Source organism: Balaenoptera acutorostrata, chromosome 19, assembly GCF_949987535.1.
Source record: "Balaenoptera acutorostrata chromosome 19, mBalAcu1.1, whole genome shotgun sequence".
NCBI lineage: Eukaryota > Metazoa > Chordata > Mammalia > Artiodactyla > Balaenopteridae > Balaenoptera > Balaenoptera acutorostrata.
Window position 1 is genome coordinate 52939974 of NC_080082.1, and position 18154 is coordinate 52958127.

The 18154-nt window shown below is 55.5% G+C and overlaps 2 protein-coding genes across 3 annotated transcripts; one reads left to right on the plus strand and one right to left on the minus strand.

Annotated features, from left to right (window-relative positions):
- Window positions 1–2194: 2194 nt before the first annotated feature.
- Window positions 2195–14287, minus strand: SARS2 (seryl-tRNA synthetase 2, mitochondrial). 2 transcript variants are annotated; one of them, XM_007180005.2, is made up of 17 exons: window positions 13987–14287; window positions 9327–9422; window positions 7780–7809; window positions 7048–7188; window positions 6911–6965; window positions 6519–6582; window positions 6175–6280; window positions 6016–6036; window positions 5442–5489; window positions 5086–5194; window positions 4722–4767; window positions 4550–4637; window positions 4343–4452; window positions 3574–3667; window positions 3386–3478; window positions 3208–3273; window positions 2195–3120 (listed from the first exon to the last, which is right to left on the minus strand). In XM_007180005.2, the coding sequence occupies exons 1-17, from the start codon at window positions 14251–14253 to the stop codon at window positions 2977–2979; spliced, it is 1578 nt and encodes a 525-aa protein (XP_007180067.2). In that variant the 5' UTR covers window positions 14254–14287; the 3' UTR covers window positions 2195–2976. The 2 variants fall into 2 exon arrangements, with proteins under 2 accessions (XP_007180067.2, XP_007180069.2); XM_007180007.2 differs by lacking the exon at window positions 6016–6036 and having other exon boundaries at window positions 2598–3120.
- Window positions 14288–14454: 167 nt separating this feature from the next.
- Window positions 14455–17625, plus strand: MRPS12 (mitochondrial ribosomal protein S12). Its single transcript, XM_007180003.3, has 3 exons — window positions 14455–14573; window positions 14865–14932; window positions 16935–17625. Exons 2-3 carry the CDS (start codon window positions 14884–14886, stop codon window positions 17303–17305), a joined length of 420 nt encoding a protein of 139 aa, XP_007180065.1. The 5' UTR covers window positions 14455–14573; window positions 14865–14883; the 3' UTR covers window positions 17306–17625.
- Window positions 17626–18154: the final 529 nt, after the last annotated feature.

Here is an 18154-nt window from a genome sequence, read left to right on the forward strand (position 1 = left end):
CCCCCCTGCCAGGTGCGCCGTCTCCACCTGGAAGCTCAGCCCATGAAAGCTCTAGTCTGGCCCCGCTGGGTGCACCGTCCCCGCCCCCGGTCACCCGAGTCCCCCGCTCCCCAGGCTGGCCGGTGGGGTCGCCCTGGTCTCAGGCGCTCACCCGCCCCCAGCAGCAGCGCCAGCAGAGGAGGCAGCAGCAGCAAGAGCGGCACGGTGGGCTGGCGGCGCTGCATGGTGGGGCGTCCGGACCAGGGTCCTCGGCACCGTAAGGCCGGGGAGGCAGCTCCTTATAACCCGCGCCCCCAGTGGCCCCCACGGGAGGAAGTGACGTCACCACCACCCCCTCCCCGCCAGAGGGAGGGCAACAGCTGCGGGGCGGAGACCCGTCTGAGACCCTCAATTATTCATGGGGGCCCACTCCCTGCACCCTCCCCTCCAGCTTCCGGGCCCTGAGCTCCAGCGCGGAGGGTGGGGGATTCTCTGCCCAGGTAAACAGGGTCTGATGAGCTTAGGGCCCCACTGGGAGGCGGGACCTGGGTTTGAATCCAGAGGCAGCCACTTACAGACCAACCTCAGGCAACTCCTTCCCTTCCTTGGCCCATTTTCTCCTCTGCAAAATGGGTCTCATAAATCTACTTCCTCTGAGCTGTATCTGGGCCCCACCTGAGTCCCAGCTCCTCCACTACCAGCTGCGCAGCCCTGGGACAACTGCTTAATCTAAGACCTGTTCCTCACTTGTGAAATAGGGCTGGTGACAACCTACTCCACAGCTTGATGGGGAAGATTAAATAAGTTAATGCACATATGTTAGCTTGGGCAGTGCCTGGCACTGCGAACTACACAGGTCCGAGCTCCTTCGTCCCAGTCATTTTTATTGAGCACCCATTACATGCCCAGTCCTCTTCTACACTCTGGGGCTACAACAGTGAATGGGGCTACTGGCAAACTTCCCTGGCCTCAGGACATGGAAGCAACCTAAGTGTCCATCAACAGATGAATGGATAAAGAAGATGTGGCACATATATACAATGGAATATTACTCAGCCATAAAAAGAAACGAAACTGAGTTATTTGTAGTGAGGTGGATGGACCTAGAGTCTGTCATACAGAGTGAAGTAAGTCAGAAAGAGAAAAACAAATACCGTATGCTAACACATATATATAGAATCAAAAAAAAAAAAAAAGGTCATGAAGAACCTAGGGGCAAGACGGGAATAAAGCCACAGACCTACTAGAGAATGGACTTGAGGATATGGGGAGGGGGAAGGGTAAGCTGTGACAAAGTGAGAGAGTGGCATGGACATATACACACTACCAAATGTAAAATAGATAGCTAGTGGGAAGCAGCCGCATAGCACAGGGAGATCAGCTCGGTGCTTTGGGACCACCTACAGGGGTGGGATAGGGAGAGTGGGAGGGAGGGAGACGCAAGAGGGAAGAGATATGGGAACATATGTATATATATAACTGATTCACTTTGTTATAAAGCAGAAACTAACACACCATTGTAAAGCAATTATATTCCAATAAAGATGTTAAAAAAACCCACAAAAAACAAAAACTCCCCTGGCCTCTTGGAGCAGACATTTGAGAAGGGGGAAACAGACAATACTCAAGGGAGGAGGCTGCGGTGCATCACAGCACAGCGGCGTAGATGCTGAGTGCTGGGGTTTTTACTTTGGCCAGGCTGGTCAGGGAAGTCCTCTCGGAGGAGGTGACATCTGGGCTAAGGCCTGAGTGACAAAATGCAGGCAATCACACAAGATCTAGGGGAAGAGTAGCCAGGGAGCGGTCTAGCAAGTGCAGAGGCCTGAGTTGGGAATAAGTCTGAGAGTGAGAACAGGAAGGCAGGTTGGGGGGTGGCCAGAGCACGGCAGGGAAGAGGCTGGTTGAAGAGGAAGGGGGGGGGCAGGTCACGGGGGGCCCCGTGGACCCTGGTGACAGCTTGTCCTCCCCCTGAGATGCAGCCACACGAGGGCTCTGAGCAGGGAGGGGTGTGACCCAACGCAGGTGTCCGCAGGGTCCCTCTGGCTTTGTGTGGGGGACAGGGAGCAGGAAGACGGCCAAGGGACTGCCGCGACTCTCCAAATGGGAGATAGCAGTGGACAGGCCCAGCGAGGGGCCAGGGACGAGAGGGCAAAGGCAGGTTCTGGAAATATTTTGAAGGAGGAGCCGCCAGGGTTTGCTGAAGGACGCGATGTGGATGTGGATGTGGATGTGGATGTGGATGTGGATGTGGAGAGGAGAGAACAGTCGAGGATGACTCTCAGGGCTGCGGCCTGAGGAGCTGGGAGAGCAGTTCCAGGTACTGAGACAGGGGCCATAGGGGAGGAGCGAGTTCTGGCTTCACCGAGTTTGGGCTGCTTCCTGGACCCCACCTGGAGCTGGGGAACGACGGGGGAGGTTGGACGTGAGCTGCCACTTGTCCCAGAGTCAGGGGAAAGGCCTCGGCATCCTCTCAGTTCCCTCGGTGGCCCCCAAGCTACCTCCACGTGCTCTGGGGATGCTGGACACTTCTGGCATGGTCCCTGCAGCCACAGACCCCTTGAGGATTCAGCACCTCTGAGCAATAGCCCAGCATCCCTAGCAAGTTGGCCAGGCCGCCTCCCTAACTCACAGACCCACAAATGCCTTTGTTCCGACCATTTATTGGGGGACTTTCTCTTAAGCACTGAGGGCGGGAAGAAGGAAGGAGGGACGGAGGCCTCTTCTCCCTCTCCCTCCCCCATCCCTAGAACCTCCAAGTCCCCTTGGAGGAACCACTGCTTCCCAGCGCAGGCTGGGAGCTCCAACGACAACAGGGTCACTGACTGATCCTGAGGAAGTAGGGGCATAGGAGTGGTGGACCCTGCAGTCCAGGGGCCCAGGCGGGGAGCTGACATGAAGGGAAATGTCGGGATGGCTCAGGACAACAGATCCCAGGGGCCCAGCGACCCCAAGCTCCAGGAAGCAGCGACAACCCTACTGGCCAACGAGGATGAGTCCTCAGCTCGAGGCAGGCTGGCCCGGGAGCCTGGGCTTCTGGGGCTGGTTGGGGCCGATGTACTGGAGAGGCACGTGGGTGGGGGTCGTGATCCGATCAGTGCTGAGGTAGGGCTGGAGGACAGGGGGCACGAGCACCGAGCCGTCCTGGGGAGAGAGCAGGCCTCAGGCCGCTGCCCTGCCAGCCCTGCAGCCTCCGCCTCCCGGCGTGAGATCCTCCCGCTGCCCCCTCACCTTTTGCTGATTGCTCTCCAGGAGGGCGATGAGGAGGCGGGGGACAGCACAGGCTGTGGCGTTCACCTGGGAGAGGGGCACGCTCAGAGCCAGCGGCCGGCCGGCCCAGGGAGGGGCTGAGGTGGTGGGCCTGGGGCGCGGGGGCACTGGGGAGGGTGGGCGAGGGTGTGCGGCTCACCGTGTGGGCGAACTGCAGCTCCCCGGCCTCCGTCTGGACCATGACGTGGAGGCGGCGGCTCTGGAAGTCCGTGCAGTTGGAAGCACTGGTGACCTGGGCATGGGGGTGGGGTGGGCTGAGAGGATGGGCCATCGGCGGCGGTGGGGTCCTCTTTCCCACCCTGTGGCCCCGCCGGGCAGGGGGCTCACCTCGCCAAAGCGGCCTCGGCCCGGCATCCAGGCCTCGATGTCAAACTTGCGGTAGGCAGGCAGGCCCAGCTCCTGGGTGGGCATGTCCAGGACCCTGCAGCCCAGGAGAAAGACATGGCAAAGGCCAGCGGGTGAGAGGTGGTGGAGGAGGAGGGGGAGGAGGGGGAAAGGGAGGTGATGGAAGAGGAGGTAGCCAAAAAGAGGGAAATGCAAGTGATAAACGAGATGACAGTGGCAAAGGGGAAGAGGTGGCCGAGCCTCGGGCTGTTCACCATGGCCGTTCTTCCTTCTATAACAGCAGCACCCTCAGGTTTTTGTAATGGGTCACCCAGATAAAAGTCCACACTTCTCAGCTTCTCTTGAAAGCTCCGTGTGACTGACAGGGTGCGAGAGGAGGTGGGGCTTGTGACGTCCAGTCACCCCCTTAAAGGGAAGGGGTGTGCCCGCCCCCCTGGAGAGTGAAAAGCCGTCTTGGACCACCCAGACGAGGCAGCACCCTAGGGATGGGGAGCAACAGGAGGGAAGGGGCCTGGTCTTGACACTGGAGTGTCCTGCGCAACTTATGCTGCCATTATGATCCCATACGGGATTTTATAGATTGATAGGTACACGGACATCCTATATATAATCGTAACACAGGCAAAAGGGGGCAGAGGGAGAAGAGGTGGTGAGGATTTTCAAGATGCGGGAGCACCTAGCCAGCCCTTCCCTCCCTCCTCCCTCACCCCACCCTCTGCCACCCACCTCAGCCCCCCGCCCCTCCCCGCACCGGAAGTGCAAGCCCAGCTCTGTCAAGATCTCCATCTGAAGGGACAGGAACTCCTCCAGCAGCTGCGAGCTCTGCTCCAGCCCAGGGCCTGTCACCCCAAACATCTCCACCTGGGGCAGGGCGGGGGGCACAGGAGTCAGGAGGCGCTAGGCTGTTGGGCTTGATGGGCTGGGGCGCTGGGCTGTTGCCAGTCCTAGCTATGCCAACCTTGGTGAAGTGGTGCACTCGATACAGCCCCCACGGCTCCTTCCCTGTGTCTGTTTCCGCCCGGTAGCAGGTGCTGGAACAAACCATCCTGGGGGGAGCAGGGTAGGTGGGGTCAGGGAGAGGAGAGGCAATGTCACTGGTGGGGACAAGGTCTAAAGGAACTGGGCATCACCTGATTGGCAGGTCCCTGAAGGCCACGGAGTGGTCCATGAAGTAGCCTGGGAGGAGAGGGGTACAGAATGGGTCAGCCAAGGCCACCATCCATCCAGCCATAGGAAACCTTTGTGAGAATTAGAAAAGATGTCCCCTCTAGCAGACGCAACCTCCAGTCAGGACACGTGGCTGGATCCTCACCGTACCACTGTGCAGTAAACAACCTGCACAACTGTAAACGTAGGCCCTGGGGTCGCTGAGATATCCTGGGCGTGCAGCCATCACCCCCCAGGAGGCTCCTGGCTGTCCCCTTTCGAACCCTTCCTGCTCTGAGGACACTGGAGGTGTCCTCACCCCACTCTTGCCCCCAGGTAAGAACTCACCTGCAAGTCCCACCTCTGCTGTCCCGGCCAGGTTGAGGTCTTCAAAGCGGGAGGGGTCGATGTTGTAAATTTGGGATGGTTTGGCATTTGGTGTCATCCCACAGCCTTCCTGGGGAGGAGGCCAGGCCACAGAGGTCAGGGGACAGGTAACCTGGGTGGCCCCCACTGTGCAGTCACAACCCCTGCTCCTCCCCTAAAAGCATCTGGAATCACCCTGAGCTCCCTGTTATGGCTTGACCCCCTCAACCCAGCCCCAGGGCAGGTTCCTCGGGGGAGACAGGCTGGTCTCTCCACCTGGAGCCCTCAGAATGGGGCCTGACACACGGCTGGGCGTGGGGAACCGAGTCCTCACTCACAAACACGGCTCCTCGGAGAAGGTCTGGCACCGTCATGGGGGTGAAGCCCTGTGAGGGGGGACGGGAGGGGTGAGGAGCACAGCCAGGACCCCCACCAGACCCCAAGCTCAGGCCCGAAGAAAGGACGCTGCAGGGTGGGCCAACGGCTCCCCCGTGTCACTCCCAAGTCCATTTCACTTCAGGGGAAATCGAGGCAGGCCTGAGCAGTGGGCTTGGAGCTGGACCCGGGGTCCTGGGCCCCTGTCACTGGGGCCCCCTCTGCTGGTGCCCCCTGGTTTCCTCACTTGGATATACCACTTAGATCTGACCATGTCCCTCCCCTGCTGAAAGCCTTCCGTGGCTCCCTGGGGCCCTCAGGAAATGTCTGAGTCCCTCACCGTGGCCAACATCCCCTGCATTCAGCCCTTGCCGACCCCTCCAGTTTCAACGGATGCTGTATTTCCCCAACACTCCCTGTGCACTGCAAGCAGGCAGTGAGGGGCAGTGGTTACAGGTGCAGCTCCACACGCTGGCTGGGAGACCCTGGCTAGTTACCCCCTCCTCCATCTTTAAAGGGGATAATAATAGCACTCACCTCATAAAGTTGTCCTAAGAACTAAATATGTCAATAATACACGTAAAGCTCTGAAAACAGTGACTGGAGCAGAGGTCACCCCCTCCTCTCCACCCTGAGCCTTCGGAGCTCAGCTTCAATGCCACCTCCTCCAGGCAACCCTCCCATCCAGGCCCATACCCGGTGGACGAGCTTGTTGAGTGTGAAGTTGACCAGGCCGTGCTGCAGGAGGGCCCCAGCCCCGCGCAGGTAATAGGAGCGGTGGCCAGACACGTGGGACAGACGCCTGGAAGACAGATGGGCAGACAGGCGAGGGCACGTGGGACAGGGCTGGTGGGGGAAGAGGGGGACTCAAGCACCCCGGGGCAGAGGGCCAGCTGCTAGGCGGGGGGCCGGGCATCAAACATTCATGCCGGGCAAGGCCCTGGCAGTTCCACATCCCATGCTGAGCTCAATGAGGCGGAGCCGGCAGCCAGCTGTTGGGTTGGGAGGGCTGGGCGTTGGGGGCTGGGAGGGGGGCTCACTTCTGACGGATGATGTCGAGTTTCTCAGCTATTTCCAGGTGGCCCCGGGGTTGGAAGGAGAAAGCTATATACGGATGAAAAGCAATGGGGTAAGAGGGGGAGGAGAGACAGGGAACAGGGACAGAGAGAAAGGATTAGAGAGAGAGCGGAAGGAGAGGAGGACAGAGGGAGGGAGAGAAAAGGAGAGAGAGGAAAAGAGAGAGGGGGGAGGAAGAAAAAGACAGATACATGTGTGCGTGTACACACACACGCACACGCACACACACACACACACATACGAGACAGGGTGAGAAATGAGAAAGCCCTGGGGCTCTATAGGCTCCAGCCATGGTCCCAGACCCCAGGAGCCCCCGCCCCCAGCCTGGGGTCCCCTGGCCTGGGCTGTGGTCCACCTGGCTTGTCTCCAACCACACGGAGCACTCGGGCCTGGCTTTCGTCCCCGACGGGCTGCAGGGAAACAGTGGGTGTCACTGGGAAGGTGGCACTAGGTGGACCCCTGGCCTCCCCCGCTGCCCAGCGCGACGCTCACCACGTCTGGGTGGGTCTGGTTGGGCAGCCTCAGCGCCCGCAGGTAGAACTGCTCCTCGAGTTGGGCCTCCTTGGGGTACAGGAGCATGAGCTGCCTCCGGATCTCCCGGCCACGTGCCCGCAGACTCTGATATTGAGGGTCCTGGGAGTGGGGCAGGCAGGGTGAGCCCAGGAGCGGGTGGGGTCCCTCAACCAGTTTGACCTTGATCCCGGCTAGCACAACCTCTGTGGTGGATGTTTGCTGCTTCTTGTTTTGGCTCAATATCTTGAATTTCCTTTCAGGAACCTCCCCTCACCACCACAGGGCATGTCCACAGGGACATGACTCTGGCCTGGTCTACTAGAACATTCCATTGCCTTGACCATAGTGATTGGCTTAAAGACAGGCACATGACCCAAGATGAACTCATGAGAATCAGCCCCAGGGCTGTGTCTGGAGCTGTCAGGGAAATGGTCCTCTTTGCACCAGACCCTGCCTGCCCTTGCCCCAAGGGGAGAAAGCTGGTCTGGGAATAAGAAGGAAGCAGAAGCAAATATGGGCCAGGACCTGGATCCAGCTGTACCTGAAGCCAGTCTTTTTAGTTTCATGAATCAATAGAGCCTGTTGCTGTTATTTTCCTTACTCCCATTTGAGTTATGTTTTCTATCACATACAATGGAGACTTCATGGCTGATAATGGTATCTTTGCTGCCCACCCCTCACCAGGGACAGGATATCAACTCCCTGTAGTACCTGCTGCACTTGATTGTTGTCCTGGTTTACCTGGTAGAAAAGAGAAGGAGGGGGTGATCAGGTTGATGAAGTTGGGGATGGGGAGGAGAGGTGAAAGGTCAGGGCCAGGGGATCTGAATTCCTTGCTCTGCCAGTGCCTGGCTGGACCCTCCTCCACTCTGTGCCTCAGTTTCTCTGTCAGTAAAGCTGGGAGGAGGCAAGATAACATAATAGTAATCATGCCTGCAGCTCCATTTATTGAGTGCTGCCTCATGCCTGGCCATGTGCAGAGGACTCTCATATGATCCTATTTCTTCATAACCCACTCCATGAGTTTCACGCATCAATGTGATCCCCGTTTTACAGATGAGAAAACAGGCTCGGAATGGTAAAGTCTGTGAGCATGCATTTGGAGGCCTGAGGCCAAGGGTCTGTGATACTCTGAACCTTCTGTGGTCCTGAGCAGCAGAGGGAATCAGGCAGATCTGGGTCTGAATGTTGGGTGCCTACCAGCTGTGCGCCCTTGGGCAAATCTCTTCCCTTCTCTGGTATCCTGGTCTGTGAAATGGGCTGATAACAGGAGCTCCTTAGGAGGGCTGTTGCCTGGCTTCCTGAGAAGATGAGCTAGCGCTCACTGAACATGAACTGTGATCAACTTTGCCGCTTTCACTGGCTGCTCGCCTGCGACCATGTAGCCCAGGGCCTGGCAAGACACAGCAGGTCACTGGGAGATGTAGTTAGGGTTGGGAGAGTGGTGAAAAGCTGCCCAAATGCCTGGGTGCCAATCCCACCTCTCCTGCTTCCTAGCTGTGAGACAGGCACATTTTAACCTCTTGAGGTCTCGGTTTCCTCACCTGTAGAACCGGGTTTGTATTGTTCCTGTCTCACAGAGCTGTGATGATTAAGAGTAAGGAAAGCACCTAGAACAGTGCCTGGCAGGCAGCGACAGCTATGTACATGTCTGCTATTATGATGATGATTGTTTTTCAGCCCTCTGTGGCAGATGCTGTTGGCTGTCTAACCCAAGACCATTTGCCCTCCTTCCTCCTTCTAGCCAGAGACCCCTGACTCAGTTCACCCTCCCCTGGGCAGCCTGCAGTTCAGGGAACGTGGGCCCAGCCCAGGTTGCCTCTTGCCATTGACTGGTATGGCTGTGGGGTGTCTGGGCCCCTGAGACATGAGGGGACTCTACTGGATGCTTCAGGAAAGGTCTCCCTGCTCTTGGAAAAGGCACTCAAGCCAGAGAAGTCCTGTTTTCTGCCTCTAGCAGAGACATGCCAGGAGACGCTGTACTACGGCAGCCACCCTGGGACCCTGAGGGGGCAACTGAGGTCAAATCAACAAGGTGAAGTTGCAGGTGGAGAGACAGGGAAGGAACCTGGGTTAGGGATGCTGGCTGGGGAGAGCTGCTAATTCATCAGCCCCAGGGATGCCTGGCCCTGGGTGGCTTGCTGTGTGACATAATGAATGTCCACATCCTTCACGTTCCGTAAATTGGGTTTCCCGTTACCTGCAGCCAGAGGCATCCTACTACCACACCCCCAGCCACCCAGGACCCCCGCGCTCACCAGCAGGGCCCGCACTGCCTCAGCCACGGCCCCCTTCTCCTCCTCCAGGCTCTGGATCTGCTCCCGCAGCTGCCTCAGCTCCTGCCATGTCGCGATCTGGGGGTGGACACAGGAGGGAAAGATGTGAAGCGGCCACTGTCCCCTGCCCCTTCTGGCTGGAGCCTCGTCCCCTCGGCCCCCTGGACCAGCAGTGGGGTGAGGTAGAGACCACTCACTGTCCCCCAGTAGCCATTCTCCCCTCCTTCCCTTCAGTACTTGAACCCCCTGATGTTTAGCCGGGCACGCAGCTGCCCAGAATTAAGACACACTCCCAGCCTCCCGGGCAGCTACATGTGTCTGTGGGCCCAAGACTGACCAAGCGACATGAGCTGAAGTGGTAGGTGTCACTCTTGAGTTGCCTCCTTAAAGATAAGCCCCCATACTGGACTTTCTCACTCCCTTTGGACTGGACGACGGACCCTGAGGACAGGTGAACAGGACAACCCCCTAAGGGATGCAGAGCAAGAAGATGAAAGGTCTTCACTGGGTCTTCAAAGGGTCTTCATTGTTGCATGCGGGCTTGCTCTAGTTGCGTGAGCGGGGGCTACCTGGGCGCTGGGGGACGTGGAGCTGAGCAGCACTTACCTCTTGACTCTCACGTGAGAGCAAAACAGCCTGTGTCCTATGGGGTGGCCACGGCAGCTACACCTGCACTCACCAGCCCAGGTGGGTCAGGAGGGGCGGGAGAGACCCGGCCCCCTCCAGCTCTCACTCTTTGGGCACACCTACTGCTGTGGAGTCCCTCTGTGAGCCCAGATCCCCGAGCAAAGCCCTCTGTCCTCTCTGGTTGCAGTTTTCCCTTGGACAAAATGGTGCAAGCAACACTGTCCTACCTCCCTGGAAGGGAGAGGGGAAACCAGAAGGGGAGAGAGGGCGATCACAGGATGGTTTGTTACCCACTTGGTGGCTCCCCCTGGATGTCTCCTGGACACCTCACGGCTCACCGTGTGCAAGAGTAACTCTGCGGAAAGTATCTCCCCCACATCTGCTCCTCCTCCTTCTCAGGGACAGCCCCACTAACGCCCACCCTCCACCCCAGCCCCGCAGCCAGGTACCACGTCCTGACCTTTCTGCCTCATGAACACCTGTCAGAACTGTCCTTCCCTCATCTCCCCACTCCTGCCCCACCCCAGATCCCGTCATCTCCCACCAGAAGCCCTGTGCCAGCCTCCTGGCCTTCAGGTTCACCTTCTCCAATCCAGCCAGAGTTCTTATATAATCCTCTCCTGCCTGAGAGCACCCTAGGCCCCCAGTGCCCCTAGGAACAAACTGCATGCCTTGCTACTGCCTGCCAAGCCACACACCATATTCCTCTCCATACTTATGCCCTAAGGAAGCGTTTTTCAGGCTTTGGAATGTGATCCATTTGTGGGTTATAAATTTAACTTAGGGTCTCTAAACCAGCACTTTAGTAAATTGAGGTAAAATATACATAAAACGTACCATTTTAAAAATTAAAAAGTATTTTAAAAATTTTATTTATTTTACTTATTTATTTTTGGCTGCATTGGGTCTTCATTGTTGCGCATGGGCTTTCTCTAGTTGCAGCGAGCGGGGGCTACTCTTCATTGCGGTGCACGGGCTTCTCATTGCGGTGGCTTCTCTTGTTGTGGAGCACGGGCTCTAGGTGCATGGGCTTCAGTAGTTGTGGCATGTGGGCTCAGTAGTTGTGGCTCGCGGGCTCTAGAGTGCAGCCTCAGTAGTTGTGGCGCATGGGCTTAGTTGCTCCGTGGCGTGTGGGATCTTCCCGGACCACGGCTGGAACCCATGTCCCCTGCATTGGCAGGCGGATTCTTTTTTTTTTTTTTTTTTTAATTTAATTAATTTATTTATTTTTGGCTGTGTTGGGTCTTCGTTTCTGTGCGAGGGCTTTCCCTAGTTGTGGCAAGCGGGGGCCACTCTTCATCGCGGTGCGCGGGCCTCTCACTATCATGGCCTCTCCCGTTGCGGAGCACAGGCTCCAGACGCGCAGGCTCAGTAATTGTGGCTCACAGGCCTAGCTGCTCCGCGGCATGTGGGATCTTCCCAGACCAGGGCTCAAACCCGTGTCCCCTGCATTGGCAGGCAGACTCAACCACTGTGCCACCAGGGAAGCCCGGCAGGCGGATTCTTAACCACTGTGCCACGAGGGAAGTCCTTTAACCATTTTTTAAGTGTACAGTTCGGGGGGGAGGGATAAATTGGGAGATTGGGACTGACGTATACACACTATATAAAATAGATAACTAATAAGGACCTAATGTATAGCACAGGGAACTCCACTCAATATTCTGTAATGACCTATATGGAAAAAAATCCAAAAAAGAGTGGATATATGTATATGTATAACTGATTCACTTTGCTGTATAGCAGAAACTAACACAATATTGTAAATTAACTACTCCAATAAAAATTTTTTTAAAAGTGTACAGTTCGGGCTTCCCTGGTGGCGCAATGGTTGAGAATCTGCCTGCCAATGCAGGGGACACGGGTTCGAGCCCTGGTCTGGGAAGATCCCACATGCCGCGGAGCAACTAGGCCCGTGAGCCACAGCTACTGAGCCTGCGCGTCTGGAGCCTGTGCTTCGCAACAAGAGAGGCCACGATAGTGAAAGGCCCGCGCACCGCGATTAAGAGTGGCCCCCGCTTGCCACAACTAGAGAAAGCCCTCGCATAGAAACGAAGACCCAACACAGCCAAAAAATAAAATAAATAAGTCAGGCGCTCTTAAAAAAAAATGTAAAATAAAAATACAGATATTAAAAAAAAATACAGATAAATATGAGAAGATCCTGGCAACTTCTCCGACACAATCACCTGTCCCAAACACAATCGCTGGAACAAGTACCATTCAGAAACCTGCAGGCCCTTTGGATGTTCATTTAAATAAGATGAAAAAAAAAAAAAGTGTACAGTTCAGTGGCATTAAGTACATTCATATCGTCATGCTATCATCCTAACTACCCATCTCTGGAACTTTTTTCATTCCCAAACTGAAACTCTGTACCCATTAAACTTTCTCCCCTCCTCCTGCCCCTGGCAACCACCATTCTACATTCTGTCTCTGTGAATTTGCTCCAGGTGCCTCATACAACTGGAATCACACAGTATTTGCCCTTTTGTGACTGGCAAATTTCACTTAGCATAACGTCTTTAAAGTGCATCCATGTTGTAGCATGTGTCAGAATTTTCTTCCTTTTTAAGGCTGAATGTTATTCCATTGTATGTATTTACCACATTTTGTTTATCCATTTATCCATCAGTGGACCCTTGGGTTGCTTCCACCTTTTGGCTACTGTGACTAACGCAGCTATAAACAAGGGCATACAAATATCTAAGTCCCTTCTTTCAGTTCTTTTTGGGTATATACCCAGAAGTGGAATTGCTGGAATACATGGTAATTCTATATTTAATTTTTTGAGGAACTGCCAGATATTTTTTGAAAAATTAATTAATTAATTTTAAATTTATTTTTGGCTGCGTTGGGTCTTCCTTGCTGCGCACAGGCTTCCTCTAAGTTGTGGCGAGTGGGGGCTACTGTTCCTTGCAGTGCGCGGGCTTCTCATTGCGGTGGCTTCCCTTGTTGCGGTGCTCGGGCTCTAGGCACGCAGGCTTCAGTAGTTGTGGCACACGGGCTCAGTAGTTGTGGCTCGCCGGCTCTAGAGCACAGGCTCAGTAGTTGTGGTGCACGGGATTCGTTGCTCTGCGGCATGTGGGATCTTCCCGGACCGGGGCTTGTACCCGTGTCCCCTGCATTGGCAGGAGGATTCTTAACCACTGCGCAACCAGGTAAGTTCCTATTTTTTCTTTTTTAATTAACTTCTCTGAGCCTTAATTTCCCCTCTGATAAAATAGGAGAAATAATGGTACCCACTCATAGAGTTGTTGTGAAATTTAAATGAGACTCATCTGTATAAAGCACTTAAAATAGGATGGTAGGGGGGTCCAAGAGAGGGCTGGGAGGATTTGGGGTCCCCATCATCCTCAGCACCCCAGCAGAGTCTAGAAATACAGTGACCCTGGTTCTAGTTTCCCAGCATGTAGCATTACATAAGTGCTAGCTTTATTATTATTATTATTATTATTAATATTCACTGCCTTATTCTCAACATCTGGAACATAACAGGGGCGCTCCCTACATATCTGTTCAAAAGCACATTCATTCATTAAATAACACTATTTAACGGCCTGCTACCTGTGGGGTAGGTGCACAACTCTACCTCTCACTCTCCAAAGGCAAGAGGCAACCCCCCTCCCACCGCTGATTCACACCCCCCGCCGCTGATTCACACCCCTGTCCCCCATTTTCCTTCGTGGCCTTAGGATAAGCCTGGCATGAGGTCTAAGCACAGAGGACACTGGCAGACAGTAAGTTCCTAACGCAGAGTGGGTACCCAGCACGCTTTATGGGACAGGAGCATCATGGGTAACTAGACAGTAGGGCCTTAGCACTCTGGCTAACTGGCACGTAGTTAGGTGCCAAGCACAACACGTTAGCTAAACTTGGGAAGGAACTAAAATTCCTGCGATAAGACCGCCCCCTGTTGGAGAGTTTCTTGAAAGCCCATTTCGTCTGTAAAACGAACAGCCAATAGACAGAGCGGTCCGGCCTCGCAACCACCGGCCGGCGCAAGCGCACTCACGATCGCGGGCAGATCCTCCGACCGCAGCTCCCCCTTGCGGAGCTCCAGGGCGCGCGCGGCCTCTTCCGGGTATGCGCACAGCGGCTCCATGTCCAGCTGAGGGAGCGCGCTGTAGCCCTCACGCGCGTGCTCGTACAGGAGGTTCCTGTCTCGTCTCTCCGTAGCGAAACTTCTCCTTGGGCTCTGGTTGCAAACGCAGCCTCCCCGGAGCCGCAGGCTCCGAGCAGCCACCAGAGGCCACAAGCGCCGCACTGTGGACGCAGCCATCTTGGAAGGGGGACAAAGAGTCACGCACTCTCCGTCCCGCCCTCTTCGTCCCGCCCACTACGCGTTTAGACTAATTGCAAAGCAGCTATTCTCGGGACTAGCCAATCAGAGCCTGGAAGGAGTGAGCCCCCTCCCATGCCGCAAAAAACAAAGATCAGCGAGAAGAGTTGACCGAGATTGACACTGTCGTTGCCCAATCGTCGTCTGTTCCCCGCCCCTTCAGTGTACGCGAGAGGCAGAACCAGCCAATCCCTGCCGGGATAATCCCCAGACCGCGCTAGAGGCCGGATTCGGCGTGTCTGTGGACCCGGCTAGGATCGGTAAGGTCGACAGAGTTTTCGAGTCCTCCAAACTTCTCGGGGCTCCCCTCGGTTTCTGGTTTCCTTCTGTTTGTGAGCGGGGGCGGTTGCGAGAGCCTATTCAGAGCAAGACTAAATTTACGGAGGGATTTTCTGTTAGCAGCGTTAGGGGTTGTGGTTATACAGTGAGAGGAAATTCCTTAGATTTAACCGGAAGGCTCCGAGAGCGGGATGGGGAGGATTTGGACCCTCCCCCGACTACGGCCACTTTCCCCTCCTCCTGCTTGCTGAGTGTCTTATCCCCTAACACAGGGACGCTGCAGGCGGCGGGATGTCCTGGTCCGGCCTTCTCCGTGGCCTCAGCACGTCCCTAAATCATGGTAAGTGGGGGGCTTGGGCTGCAGAGACGAGGCAGCGTGAGGGTTATTTCCCCTGGGACTTGTGTCCCTCTGCCATAGCCCCGAGGGAATCAGAGTTTTAAATCAGGGATGGATACACGATGGGTTTTGGCGGAGCTGGGGTTGCAAGAGCAAGAGGTAGGAAGTAGCATTGAGGGCTGCTAGGCGTCAGGTGGGTATCAGGAGTTCGGGTCAATTATTTTTTTCAGCAAATAATATTAAATACTTCCCATGGGTGAGACATCCAAGCAAGACTTTGAAGTCATTCATTCAACTGACGTTTTCTTTTCCTTATTTTTTTTGGCCGAGCCACACGGCTTGTGGGATCTTAGTTCCCTGATCAGGGATCAAACCCGCGCCCCTTGCACCCTTGCAGTGGAAGCGTGGAGTCTTAACCACTGGACCGCCAGGGAAGTCCCCAACTGATGTTTTTCAAGAGCCTAGTGCATACCAGGCACTGAGAGGGACACTTTATTTATGAACGTATTTCTTGCACGAACATCAAATGATTCTTCTCGGCCATGCCCTTATGAGAAATATTCTACTCAGTCACTCTGCAGACCTTTATTCACCAAGGGTCACAGGACTGGACAAGACAGATCTGTGCCCTGCTTGGGGAATCTGGGCTGGCTTGACATGCATATTTCGTGGAAGCCTCTCACACACGGTGCTCAGGAGGGAGACCTGACTGTGGTGCCCACCATACAGATGAGGACACTGAGGCACTGAGAGGTGAACAGTCTCGCTCAAGGGCAGACCAATAGGAAGAGACTTCTAGGAATGTCTCATCCTCTCTGAGGATTCTGCTGTAACTTGAGGCATAAGGACACATGGAAATGGACCGTAGGGCCAGGACCTGCCCTGAATCTAGAGAGGAGTGTGACGTTTGGGTGTCAAGAGGGCATTCGTGCTAGTGACACAGAGAGAGGATGCACCTCACAGCTCTGGCCTGGGAGCTCCAAGAGGACATGGCCCAGGGTTGTCTCAGTCACCACTGTGTCTCCATTATTGATTGGGGCCAAGACACAGTAGGTGCTCAATGAATGTTGAAGAGAACCCAGTTGTTTGAGTCTTTTTATGTCCTATTCCCTGTCTATGAGCACATCGTGTCATCTACCTTAGAACCACGTTCCTGCCCTTTTCCCCCGCCTGCCTTTCCTCTCACTGCACTGCAGCCACACTGCCCTCCTTTCTGTTGATCTGTTTGTGGACACGGGCTGAGGCCGGAGCAGGGAGAACGAGGGGGCGAGTGAGGAGATGAGGTCAGAGAAATAGCTCACAGACCATGTGGGGCCTCGTGGGATTTGGCTCTTACCCTCGCTGAGATGGAGCCACAAGAGGGCTCTGAGCAGGGGAGGGATGTGATCTGACCCAGGTGTCCATAGGCTCCCTGTGGCTTCGGGTGGGGAGCAGACAGTAGGAGTCGGGAGACCTGGGAGGAGGAGGAAGGAGGACAGGAGAGTCCAGTGGGAGACAGGAGTGGACAGGACCAGGGTGGATGCCGTGGCGGAGGGAGAAGAGGGATTCTGATCAGTTGTGAAGGTTCAGTTGACAGGATCTGCTCACCGGGATAGGAGTGGGTGTGACGGGAGGAGGAGGAGTGACAGCTCCCAGGGATACCCCGTGGGGTCGCTGTGTAGCAGCATGAATTAACGTAGGTACGATGCATAGACCAGTACAGGACACAGTGGGAGCCTGTTTGCGTTTACTGTTATTTAAACAGCATTAAAATTAATGTCTTCTTTGCAGAATAAAACGAGTTAATTCATAGCAAATGCTTAAAATAGAACCTGACACGTGGTGGTTACTCCATAAACGTTATATTACTCTCAGCCGTGAGTACCCCTAGCCGTAAACAAATGCAGCCTGGTAAAGTGCTTGGAACGGCTGAGAACAGCAGAGCGGAGTGGCTGATGCTATTATCTGTTCGCTGGGATAATAACCACCGCCGCCCCCCTCGGCCCTCCCGGTTGTGTCTCTCCAGGCCTAGCCCTGGCCCCGCGGCCTTGGGCCACGCGTCCCATGGCCACCCTGAACCAGATACACCGCCGGGGGCCTCCGAAGCATCCGCCACCTAAAGTGGGCCCCATGGAGGGCCGGCCGCAGCTGAAGGGCGTGGTCCTGCGCACGTTCATCCGCAAGCCCAAGAAGCCCAACTCGGCCAACCGCAAATGCTGCTGCGTGCGGCTCAGCACTGGTCGGGAGGCCGTCTGCTTCATCCCCGGAGAGGGCCACAGCCTGCAGGAGCACCACGTCGTGCTCGTGCAGGGCGGCCGCACGCAGGACCTGCCTGGCGTCAAGCTCACCATCGTGCGGGGCAAGTACGACTGTGGCCACGTGCAGAAGAAGAAGTGACTCCCTCCCCACCTCCCCCGGGACACGGCGGGTGGGTGTTCACCGCAGAACAAGAACCTTCCCCTCGGGGCCCCTGCAGTGTCCTTGGGAAGCTAGTACAACTCTAGAAGTAGCTGGTTGTGGTTCAAAGCCTGGCCGCCTCTTCCATCAGGACCACCCTTAACCCATAGTGGTCCTGGGTGTGAATCAGAAAAAAGGCGCCCCTCTCCCAACACCCTTGGTTTCCATGTTGGCATCAGGGACTTCTGCTGGGACAAGACACTGTACTGCCACCTACTGGGAAGGGGTTGCAATAAACACAGACACGCCCCGCCCCCCCCCCCCCCCCCTGTGGTATTTGCATGGTATTTGACCTCTGTGTGGTCTTGGGCACTGACATCCCCTCTGGCCTGTTTCCTCCTGCAGAAAAAAAATAGCTCCACTTGCAGTATCACCTTTGTTGGGTTTGGTGAAGATTAAACTGGATGCTTTATGTGTATAACACATGCGATGGCCACTCTGTTTTAAGCTTTGGAGTGAGGTGGGCAGCACTGAGGCCCAGTTCCCCTTCCTGCAGGCTGCGGGCCTGGGCACGAAAGCCCTGCTGTCAAGCTTCCTCATCTGAAAAGTGGCAGTAATTGTAATGTTGGCCACGAAGGGGTGTTGCAAGGATTGAATGGTGTGTGCTGCTCTTCTCTGTTATTCTTAGACTCACACACACCTGGGTTCAAATCCTGCCTCCACCTCTTCCTTGTTCTGTGACTCTGGGTATATTTGCTTCCCCCTCTGGCTTCAGTTTCCTCCCTTGGAAAATGGCACTGAGAGTGATGCTGACCTCACCCGATCATGTGCTTGGCCATGTTAGGTTTT